We start from the raw sequence: 12,412 nt of genomic DNA, 5'->3' as shown, positions 1-12,412 counted from the left end.
AGGTTTGAGTCACGGTGCCCTGCCTGCATGGTGACTGTCATAAAAAGTACTGCATTGTTTATTTGAAAATTTGAGAGTAGATTTTAAGCGTCCTTACCTATCGAACACACAGAATATTAAGTGCAGTGATGGATTTGTTAACTAATTTGTGGCAATTGACACACAATGTATATGTATACACATATAAAATTATCACCTTGGCCAGGCGCGGCTGTAGTTCTGGTAGATATGTCTCGCCAAGTTGCCCAGGCTGGTCTTGAACCTCGAACCCCTGAACTCAGGCAATCCTCTCACCTCGGCCTCCAAAAATGCTAGGATTATAGACTTGAGCCACCGCACCCAGCTCAGAAGTAATCATCTGCCTACAAGTAAAGAATTATTTGGAAAATCTTGATGTCAAACTTTCACCTTAAAGCTTTTCCATATTAAATACATTCATAAGGTTTTCTCCACTATGGATTAGCTGATGGTAATTAAGCCTTCAACAGAAACTAAAGGCTTTCCCACATTCATTATGCTTGCAAAGTTTCTCTGAACTATGAATTCTCCAATCTCTTACAAGGCTCTAATGCTGATTTAACACTTTGCCACATTAATTGCATGTGTTAGGTTTCTGTCCAGTGTGAAATCTCTGATGACGTGCAAGGTATGAACTGTCACTGAAGAATTTGCCACATTCATTACATTTGAAAGGTTTCTCTCCAGTATGGATAACATAATGGTTATTAAGGCTTGAACGCACACTAAAAGTTTTGCCACACTCATTACATTTGTAAGGTTTCTCTCCAGTATGAATTCTCCGATGATGCGCTAAAGATGAGTTTAGACTGAAGACTTTCCCACATTCATTACATTTGTAAGGTTTCTCTCCAGTATGAATTCTCCGATGGCATACAAGATATGAATTTTGACTGAAGACTTTGCTACATTCGTTACATTTGTAAGGTTTCTCTCCGGTATGGATTCTCCGATGATTTGCAAGGTGTGAATTCTGACTGAACATCTTGTCACATTCATTACATTTATACGGCTTCTCACCAGTATGAATTATCAGATGTTGTGCAAGGTATGAATTGCGACTGAACACCTTGCCACATTCATTACACTTGTACGGTTTCTCTCCAGTATGAATTCTCCAATGATTTGCTAGGGATGACTTGTGACTGAAGACCTTGTCACATTCATAACATTTGTAAGGTTTCTCCCCAGTATGAATTCTCCGATGTTGTGCAAGGTGTGAAATATGATTGAAGACCTTGCCACATTCGTTACATTTATAAGGTTTCTCTCCAGTATGAATGATCAGATGTTGTACAAGGTAAGAGTTGCGACTGAACACCTTTCCACATTCATGACACTTGTAAGGTTTCTCTCCAGTATGAATTGTCCGATGTTGTGCAAGGTGTGAAATTTGATGAAATACCTTTCCACATTCATCACACTTGTAAGGTTTCTCCCCAGTATGAATTCTTCGATGTTGTGCAAGGTGCGAAATTTGACTGAAGTCTTTGCCACAGTCATTACATTTGTAAGGTTTCTCTCCAGTATGAATTCTCTGATGTTGCGCCAGATGTGAAATATTATTGAAGACTTTGCCACATTCATTACATTTGTAAGGTTTCTCTCCAGTGTGAATTCTCCGATGACTTGCAAGATTTGATTTTTTATTGAAGACCTTGCCACATGTATCACATTTAAATTGCTTCTCTTCAGTATGAATTATCTGATGTATAGTAAAATGTAAGGTTTGATTGAAGGCCTGGTCACACTTACTGCATTTGTAATGTTCTGCCCCAACATTTGCTTTCTCTTTTTGTGCAAATAAAGAATCCATAAGATCATACTCATATTTATGAGAAATGTGGGTTTTGGCAGAAGAAATATTTTGGGGGGAAACTAAGGAACCATTGTTGATAGATTTCTCAACAAGACTGCATTCATATATTTCCCCTTGAACTTGAAATAGCTGTAGTTCTGGTAGATGTGTCTGAAAGCTTAGTCCAAACTGATTTTTAATGGGCTTGTTTCTTCTACCATGCCAATCTCTTCTTCCAATGAGGCTTTCTTCAGAGGTCACACATAGCCCTTGGTAATGTCTTTCATCATGTCTCCACAGTCTCTCAGAATCATGTATATTTTTCTGGATTTCCCTGAAGTAAAAATCTTTTATGTCATGATTTTCATGTCTTTCCACCGTCACTGTTTGGAACACTCCTCCTGTATTGCTGTTCTCTTTTGGTGGTAATTCCTTCATCACACATATTGGAGAGATACCTATGAGATATAAAAAATTAGATTTCCAAATAATTGCAGGTGATCCATCAATATCTCCTATTGAAGTACATAACATTACACCAAGGGTAATAAATCTTATTAAATAAAGTTTTCAGTCTTTAAAAAACATGCAAGATTCTTACCCATCTACCAACACCGACTTCTTAAAGAAAAAAAACTTGGAATAAATTATTATTTTCAAATAAAGGCAGCAGGTGCACAGTGTTTCTGTATCTAACCCCAATTTACACAGATTTCATCCTGAGCTTGCAGGCCCAGATATGTTCTTAAGAGTGGCTACTAGGGATTGGCAATAGTGGGGATACTGCCAGGGTGGGGAGGAAGTGGGGGAGTGGGGAGCACAACATCAGTAAAGGCACTTGATCTCAAACCAGGCAAAGTGGGGACCAAAGGGAGGCCCAAACTACCTGTACGATATCCACTCATATACCTAATTCTGAATTGTACCACACATCAAAAATAAAATATAAAATAAGCCAGGCTCAGTGGCTCAGCCTGTAATCCCGCACCTTTGGTTGACTGAGGTGAGTGGATTGCCTGAGCCCGCGGGTTCGAGACCCACCTGGGCAACTTGGCGAGACCTCATCTCTACAATAAATCAAAAAATCAGCCGGGCATGGTAGCGCATGCCTGTAATTCCGGCTACTCGGAAGGCTGAGGCGGAAGGACTGCCGGAGCCCAGCAGGTCGAGGCTGCAGTGGCTGAGAGTGGCCACTACACTCCAGTCTGGGCAACAGAGTGAGATTCTTACTCAAAAAAATTAAAAAAATTAAAAATAGAAAATAAAACAAAAATAGTTAATTAATTAAATAAAGGATGCTATTCAGGCAGTACAGAAAACAAAATACCAAATAAAAGCATAGGAAAGCAAAGGTCAAGGGAGATATAAGAACTGAACTTTGTTACTAATTGTTTTGCTCAGTCATCCTTCATAAATAATGGTGTGTGAGTGAGTCATCGCCCAATCCATGCACATACAGATTTAAACTGTCCTGTAAAAGCTGTCCAAAAATCAGCCGGGCGTGGTAGTGCATGCCTGTAATTCCAGCTACTCGGAAGGCTGAGGCGGAAGGATCGCTGGAGCCCAGCAGGTCAAGGGTGCAGTGGCCGGGAGTGGCCACTGCACTCCAGTCTGGGTGACAGAGTGAGACTGACTCCAAAAAAAAACGCTATCCAGTAAGTGAGCAAGTGTATTTCCCTTGCACCATGGTCTCCCTACATTGCTAGGGAGTAGTTTGAGTGGTAAAGGGGTTCTGGGGAAATTGGAGGGGTCAGGAAGACAAAAACTAGTATGTTAAGAAGTGAACATATAGTCTACCCAGATCCAGAAACCGCATGAGGGAAGGTGAAGGACAGAAGAAAGATAAGAGTGAAATGAAGAAAACAATGAACAGAGACCATGTGTGCTGAAGGATGAGCCCCTGGCTGAGTGGAATAGTGTTTGGGAAAACAAAACAAGTAGGAGTCTGTTGCCAAGGTCTGCCCTTGATGATATAAATGAACTTAAAAAAATTTAAAAGCCCTCATAAATTATAATGGTAAGTAATGGCTTTAAAATAGGCATGCAGGAACAGACAGTGTGCTTGCAAATCAAAGAAATATAATTGGACGACATCAGTTAAAATTTTGATCTTGGTAGAAAAGAGGAATTGATTTAGTGAAGAGTATAGGCATTTCAAGCCAATATGAGTGCAGTGATGTTTAATAAATCTAACTTATCACAAAGTTACCCTGTCTAATTTCTGCTATTATAGTATTTCTTCCCCAAGTGAAATCTTTGATATATAATGGTTGAAGGATTCTAGTAAAGACTTTGCTACCTTTCTGCTATCACAGAATTTTTTTTTTTGCTGCACATCTGTAATATATAAGACGTAATTTATTACTGAAAGGGTCACATTCACTTCATTTGCAAGGCTTATTCCATTCAAATTCCTGATTAGTTACTAAGGCTAGACTTCTTGGAAATGGCTGTTGCATAATTAACTACATTTCCAGTCCCTAGAAGGTCACTGATGTTTAATAAGGGCTGGGTACCAGAAGAAGGCATTTCCACAGAAACTGTGTTCATAGGGCTTTCTCCTTGTATGAATTCATTCATGTATAGAGAGGTATAACTCCCTAAAGAAGGTTTCTCCACTTTCAGTGAATTTATAGCTGTCTCTCCTGTGTGAATTTTCTTAGGTTTAGTAAGAACGGACTTGTGGGCAAAGGCTTTGCCACATTCAATGCAGGAGCAAGGTCTCTCTCCAGTATGAGTTCCCAGGTGCTAATGAGCTCTTACTTGCTTCTAAAGGCTTTGTTGTACTCATTACTTTCATAAGGTTTCCTTCCAGCATGAATTCTCTGATGTCTGGTAAGGTGTGACTTTAAATGGAAGGTTCTTCCACATTCAGTGCATTCATAAGGCTTCTCTCCTGTATGAAGTCTCTGGTGTACATTGAGATATGCCTTTTGGGAAAATGCTTTCCCACACACACTGCATCCATAGTGCTTCTCTCCAGTATGAGATCGCTGGTGTCTAGTAAGCTGGAACCTACTACTGAAGCATTTCCCACATTGGCTGCATGAATACGGTCTCTCTCCAGTATGAGTTCGCAGATGTTGTGTGAGGTGTGACTTGCGTTTAAAGGCTCTGTTGCTCTCATTACATTCATGGGTTTTCTCTCCTGTGTGAGTTCCCACAAAGTCCCATTACCCTCCTTGGGTCTTCCCCAGGTCCATCTGGGACAGAAAGCTATGTCAAGCTTAGAACCCTCATAGGGCTCACAGCAAGTCTGAGCTTAGAGTGTCCTCAGGAACACAACAGTCAGTCTGTTTAGAATCCCTGGAGGCACTCCTAAGCAGGACAGGTTCAAACAAAGCCAGACTGTCAAGACTAAAATAAGTATCTAATTGTTCAATGCTCAGACATTGTCATATTGCCACAAGCCTTCATGACATCACCAAACTGACAAAATTAAGTGCCAGGAATTGCTGGGCTCGGTGGCTCAGCCTGTAATCCCGCACTTTGGGAGGCGGAGGTGAGTGAATTGCCTGAGCCTGCAGGTTCGAGACTCTCCTGGGCAACCTGGCAAGACCTCATCTCTAGAATAAATTTTAAAAAATTAGCCGGGCGTGGTACCGCGTGCCTGTAGTTCCAGCTACTTGGAAGGCTGAGGTGGAAGGATCACCGGAGCCCAGCAGGTCAAGGCTGCGGTGGCTGGGAGCAGCCACTGCACTCCAGTCTGAGGGACAGAGTGAGACTCCAACTCAAAAATAAATAAATAAATAAATAAATAAACAAAGTGCCAGGAATCAACCCTAAAGTGATAAAAATAGATGGTCCTCAAAGACTTCAAAATAGCTGTTTTAAGGAAGTTCAACAAAATTCAACAAAACATGGCAAATTAATACGGTCATTAAAAAATTCAACAAAACAAACAATTTGGAAATTGCTCAGAGAAGTTTAATTTTTAAAAGTCAAATGGAAATCCTGAAGCTGAAAAATACAACAAATAAAATGAAAAAAAAAAAGAAACCATCAACAGTGGAACTGATGAAACAGATAAAAGAATCAATAAGTATGAAGACAGACTAAAAAATACAGTCAGAAAAAAAGAAACAAAAATGAAAAGAAATTAACAAAGTTTACAGGATCTATGGGAAAACATCAAATGAGCAAATATTTGGGTTACTGGAGTTAAAGAGATAACCGAGAAAGACAAAGGTGTACAAAGATTATTTACAGAATAAGAGAAAACTTTCCAAACCTGAAGAAAGATATAAATATCCAAGTACAGGAAGGTCAAAAGTCACTAATCAGAGTCAACCCAAAAAAGAATGCCCCAGATATATTGTAATTAAATCTCAAAGGTCAAAGAAAAAGAGAATGCTGAAAGCAATGAGAGAAAAACGCAAATAACGTAAGGGAGATCCTATGTGCCAAAAAGCAGAATTCTCAGCAGAAACCTTACTGGCCAGAAAGAAGTTGGATAATACACACATCACTGAAGGAAGAATTGCCAACCAACAATACTATATCTAGCAAAGATATTCTTCAGAAATGAAAGAGAGATAAAGACTGTACAAGATAAACAAAGTTGAGAAAATTTATTATTACCAGATCTGTGCTACAAGAAATGCTAATAGGACTTCTTCAAATGGAAAAACTGGACACAAACTTGATTGTTATACTGATACTATAATCACAATTTTTTTTTTGAGTTGGAGTCTCACTCCATTGCCCAGGCTGGAATGCAGTGGCATGTTCACAGCCACCACAGCCTCAACCTGCTGGGCTCATGCAATCCTTCCGCCTCAGCCTTCCAAGTAGCTGGAACCACAGGTGTGTGCCTGTGAGCCACTGTACCCAACCTGGACTCAAATTTTAACCTGTGGAATCTGACTCTAACTCCAGGTAGATGGAGTCAGAACTAAATTGAACTATAGGACAAACAGTTGGTGTCCACTCAAGATTTGGTTGTTGGTGGTGAAAATCCCCACATTTTGGTGACCCGAAGTGAAGCATTCTATGTTGAGTGGCATGTGAGAGTAGGAAAAACACTTTGTTTTTTTTCTTATTTATTATTATTTGTATTACGAGTTTTTTTTTTTAGTTGGGGCCTCACTCTGTCATCGAGGCTAGAATGCAGTGGCATGATCATGGCTCACCGCAGGCTTTACCTTCTGGGCTCAGACGATCCTCCCGCCTCAGCCTCCTGAGTAGCTGGAACTACAGGTGCAAGCCACAACACGTGACTTATTTTTTGATTTTTTTGTAGAGACAAGGTTTTGCTATGTTACCCAGGCTGGTCTCACACTTCGGGGCTCAAGCAATCTGCCTGCCTCAGCCTCCCAAAGTGCTAGGATTATAGGTGTGAGCCTTTTTTTCTTATCTCAAATAGACCTAACAGGCAGAAAAGGCTGGAGATTGATCCACGCAGGTTCTGGGACCCAGACACGAAGCAAGAGCAGACAGTGCTTTTCCGTCTCCTGATTAGGTCTTCCAAGGTCTGGGCAGAACCTGAATGGATCAAGGGGAAAGGTCTGTGGAGGTCTCAGTTCTGATCTATATGAACAGAGACTGAGCATCAGATGGAATCAAGTACACAAGGAGAGACCATGGGGGAAAGAGACCCCTTTGACACAGGTCTCCATGTGCTCCTTAGAGTCAAGGGACCAAAGAGTTCACAGAAGCCAGATAGCAGAGCATTGTCCATCATGATAATGACTTTGTCTCTGTTTGAGCTGCAGCACCACTCAAGGGCAACAGGACAAACTGTTACATGGACAGAATGACAAAGATTTCCATTCAGATCTCACAGGATTTAAACTCTCGTTTTCCCACAGAAGTCTCCCACTCACAGAGAGTTTCCCAAACACTATGCAATGGTGTAGCTGCAGCTCTGCTCATCTGTGCTCTTACCTCTGTTCACACCTTTGATACATTCCCAGCCATCTGGATTTTTTGCTATTTTCACTTCACTCTTCACAATCCAGGGCTCTCTTTCTTGCTCCAACATGGAGATAACAGGAAGGTCAGAAAGAGAGATTCCTGCTCAAAAAAGAAAATAACATGATGTGCTGGGGCCTTGACAGAATCTCAACCCAGTGTTAAGGTAGGAGAGAGGACATCACAGACAGATCTTGGAAAATATCTCACAATTTATCCACTGACTGCCTCCTTCTGAAACGTAGGGAACACTGTAACAGGCAGATATCCAGCTCTCTTCCAAGAACTACTGAATCACAAGCACCAGGGTAGAAGACAGGGAACTGGATATTTTTAAAGTCTGCCATAAGGTTTTACGTGTACTTAGTTCTAGAACCACCTCAGGTATCATGAAGAATACAGAACATCCAAACAAAGGGGTCAGTTAAAGTCCAGATGCCAATTTATGAAGCTCTTCATTTCAGAATCAATAAAGCTTCATTTTAGTCAAGCAAAGATGGGGGTCCCAAGAAGCAACAAGGGAAAACACAAAGGTACACAATGGCACATCCCACCTTCTGGAGGGACGTTATTCTCACCCAGGGAAACCAGGTTTCTGTAATTCTCCAACATCACATCCCTGTACAAAGTCCTCTGAGCAGGGTCCAGGCATGTCCACTCCTCCTGAGAGAATTCTATGGCTACATCCCTGAATGTCAATAGATCCTGAAATGAAAACACATTTTAACTGAAAGGTTATGGAAGGAGTACTTATCTTTACACAAAATCAGAACAGAAGAGAGGTGGAAGCACTGAACCCATTAAAGCAAAAGTTCTCACAAATCCAAGTAAGGTATTTTTGAGCATATTATGTTTCCCTAATTATATTTTATTATACTTTTCAATAAACGGTTATGACACCCTCTAAATAAGTATGACTTTTTTATTTTTGTGGGCAATACAAGAAATATACAGATAAAAAATATCAATGCAGGATTATCTCTACAGAAGTGTCAAGATACTGGTTTTTTGAGGGGTTTTTTTTAATTGGAGTCTCACTCTGTTGCTCAGGCTGGAGTGCAGTGGCACGCTCACAGTCACCACAGCCTCGACTTCCTGGGCTCAACCAATTCTCTCTTTTCAGTCTCCTGAGTAACTGGGACTATAGGTACATACCATGATAGCTGGCTATTTTTATTTATTTTTATTTTTTGTATAGATTATGTCTCTCTGTGTTGCCCACACTGGTCTCAAACTCCTGGGCTCAAGCAATCCTCCTGCCTCAGACTCTGAAAGGGCTGGGATTTACAGATGTGAAAATCCACCATGCCTCACCTCTTTATTTGTTTTTATTTGTGCTTCTGAGATTAGGTATTTTCAGTTGCTCAATCTTCAGTTTTGTTGATCGAGTCTTCTGCCTGTTCAGTACTGCTGTTGAGCCACTTTAGGGTTTTTTCTGAGTCTTGGAAGGCTCAGATAATCCTTTCACCTCAACCTTCCAAGTAGCTGAAACTACTGGCAAATACCACCCTGCCTTGCTAACTTTTTTTGATTTATTGTAGAGATGAGGTCTCGCCAAGTTGCCCAGCTGGTCTCAAACCCGTGGGCTCAGGCAATACTCTCACCTCAGCCTTCCAAAGTGCTGGAATTACGCCCCGTCCAAGAAACTATTTTTGACACACAAAATGATATTCAGTATTTAGATGAGCTGGAGCAAGAGTGAGGTCTTCAGAGGACAACATCCACAGTGGCTTTACACAAAGGTCAGAGACTAAAAACCAAGCAATGAGTAAAGATTTAGGACATTTCCCATGGGCTAGGCGTTATTCTACATGATTTAAATGTACTACCTCATATAAGACCATAGTAACCCATGAGAGAAAGATTTGTTCCCATCTAACTAAGAGATGACTGTCACAGACACTCTAAGAAACTTGCCTTGTCAGGTATGGTGGCTCACGCCTGTAATCCCAAGCACTTTGGGAGGCTGAGGCAAGAGGTTTGCCTGAGCCCAGAAGTTTGAGACCAACCTGGGCAATGTGGTGAGACCTTGTCTCTACAATAAATAAAAAAATTAGCCAAGTGTGGTGGTGTGCACCTGTAGTTCCAGCTACTTGGAAAGCTGAAGCAGAAGGAGCACCTGAGCCCAGAATGCCAAGGCTGCAGTGGCCTTGACGTGCTACTGCACTCTAGTCTGGGTGACAGAGTGAAGTGAGACTCCTACTCAGAAAAAAAAAAAAAAAAGAAACTTGCCTGGGTTAAACAGTTAAAAATGTCAGAGCAAGCATCTGAACCCATGTCTGGGAATTAGAATACAACCTAAAGAATAAAACAGTTAAGTAACAGATATATCATCAAAAACAAATTGAGGCTGGGTGTGGTGGCTCACGCCTATAATCCCAACACTTTGGGAGGCTGAGGTGAGAGGACTGCCTGAGCTCACAGGTTCGAGACCAACCTGGGCAACTTGACAAGAGACCTCATCTCTACAACAGATCAAAAATTAGCTGGGTGTGGTGGTGCGTGCCCATGGTTCCAGCTATTTGGAAGGCTGTGGTGGAAGGATTGCCTGAGCCTAGCAGGTCAAGGCTGCAGTGGCCATGAGCGTGCCACTGCACTTCAGCATAGGCAACAGAGTAAGACTCCAACTCAAAAAAAAAAAAAAAAATTAATAGTAGGTTACCTAATTGAGCAAAGTTGAAACAAGTTCAAGGATAACAACACAGATAGCCATAAAAGGTCATTATGTATGCGCATACACACACGCAAGCACTCACTATAGGACTATGCTTACTGCTATTTAATTCATTAATGTGAAAGCGCATATATTGAAGGCCAAGGAAAATATCTAAGAGATGCTGTAAATTGTTAAAATATAGAACTTATTTATTAAATTATGATGGGCGCTTAATAAAAAACCAAGAATGTGCTGATCCATACACTCATGTGGACATGCACACACATATTTAATTGAAATAAAAGGCGTCCCTCAATGATTTTTTTTCTTGAGTGATTTTTTTCATTACCAGTTTTGCTCATGTGTGTTTCAGCATAGATGGGACAATAAAACGTATAAACTGTTTTTAATGAAGTTCATCAACCTTTTTCTATATTAGGCTAGTAAAAGAATGGTACAAACACGAAAAAACTATAGGAAGCTGTTTTTTTTAACTTAAAAAATTTTACACCGCATTAAATAGTTTATAAATCATGACCAAATGGGATTCACACCTGGAAGACAGAGCAGTTCAACATAAGAAGGGCAATTAATGTAACAAACCACACGATTAACTCAGTGCAGAAAACCTGTTTGGCAAAATTCAGTTATGCTTTCACAGGAAAAAACCCTAAACAAACTAGCAACAAAAGAAAACCTTGGGGCAGGTATGGTGGCTCATGCCTATAATCCCAGCACCTTGGAAGGTGGCGGTGAGAGGATTGCCTGAGCTCAGGGGTTCGAGACCAACCTGGGCAACTTGATAAGACCTTGTCCCTACAATAAATCAAAAAAACTAGCTGGGCATGGTGGCGCATGCCTGTAATTCCGGTTACTTGGAAGGCTGAGGCAGAAGGATCGCCAGAGCCCAGAAGGTTGAGGCTGTGGTGGCCATTAGCATGCCACTGCACTTCAGCCTGGGCGACAGAGAGAGACTCCAACTCAAAAAGGAAAAAAAATTTAAAAAAATTAAAAATAAAAGAAGAAAACCTCAGGACATTGGACTTGGAAAGAATTTCTTGGATATGACATCAAAAGCACAGGCAAGGAGGGCAAAAACAGACAAATGGGACTATGTCCAGCATTAAAAATCCCATGCCTTAAAGAAATTAATCAAAAGAGGGAAAAGAAAAACTACAGAAGGAGAGAAAAGATTTGCAAAAAGTATACGTGATGGGCTTTAATATACAGATTATATGAGGAAACTCTACAGTTCAACAACAAAAACACATAATCCAAGTAAAGAATAAGCAAGAACTTCAGACAGGACTCCAAAAAAGATAAGCAAATGGCCAACAAGCATATGAAAAGATGCTCGTCACCACTGATCAAGACAAATGCAAATAAACACCATAGTGAGATACCACCTCACACCTATGAGGATGGCCATTATAGACAGAACAGAAAACAGCAAGTAGGAGAGAGGATGCAAAGAAACTAGAACTCTCTTGTGCACTGTTAGTGGGAAGGTAAAAATGATGCTCCCATTACTGAAATCAGCAAGGAGGTTTCTCAGAAACTTAACAGGACTACCATGTGATCCAGCAATCCCACTTGTGGGCCTCTATATTAAAGCTTGAGGCGAGGAGCGGTGGCTCATGGCTGCAATCCCAGCACTTTGGTAGGCCAAGGCGGGAGGATCACTGTAGTTCAAGACCAGCTTGGGCAACACAGCAAGACCTCATCTCTACAATAAATAAAAAAAGAAGCCAGGTGTGGTGGTGTGTGCCTATAATCCCAGCTACTCGGGAGGCTGAGGCAGGAGCTCAAGGAGCTCCTCAAGGCTGTGATGAGCTATAATCTTGCCACTGCACTCCAGCCTGGGAACTGGGAAACAGAGTGAGATTCCGACCCAAAAAAAAAAAAAGAAAGAAAGAAAGAAAGAAACACTGAAATACTCTGATCACCTGTATTACCTGTATTACCCTGATGTCTGTGTCTGAATTTTCCATTCCATTTACAATTATTAAGAGTCTGACCAGCCTCGG

The 12,412-nt window shown here is 41.0% G+C and overlaps 1 protein-coding gene across 1 annotated transcript in view; it reads right to left on the bottom strand.

The window, feature by feature from the left end:
• Window positions 1-550: 550 nt before the first annotated feature.
• Window positions 551-12,412, bottom strand: part of LOC103277470 (zinc finger protein 83-like) — a 12,615-nt gene continuing 753 nt past the window's right edge. The window contains exons 2-4 of the mRNA XM_008074819.2: window positions 8,308-8,434; window positions 7,703-7,831; window positions 551-2,274 (exon numbers count right to left, since the gene is read on the bottom strand). Coding sequence (XP_008073010.1) covers window positions 593-2,274; window positions 7,703-7,831; window positions 8,308-8,434 — 1,938 coding nt within the window. The 3' untranslated portion in view covers window positions 551-592. The remainder of the gene's footprint in view (window positions 2,275-7,702; window positions 7,832-8,307; window positions 8,435-12,412) is intronic.

Source organism: Carlito syrichta, unplaced genomic scaffold (assembly GCF_000164805.1).
Source record: "Carlito syrichta isolate Samal-C Ts95f unplaced genomic scaffold, Tarsius_syrichta-2.0.1 Scaffold117926, whole genome shotgun sequence".
In the NCBI taxonomy this organism is placed as follows: domain Eukaryota; kingdom Metazoa; phylum Chordata; class Mammalia; order Primates; family Tarsiidae; genus Carlito; species Carlito syrichta.
The sequence above is the reverse complement of the archived record's forward strand: the minus strand, read 5'-3'. Positions and strand labels throughout refer to the sequence as shown.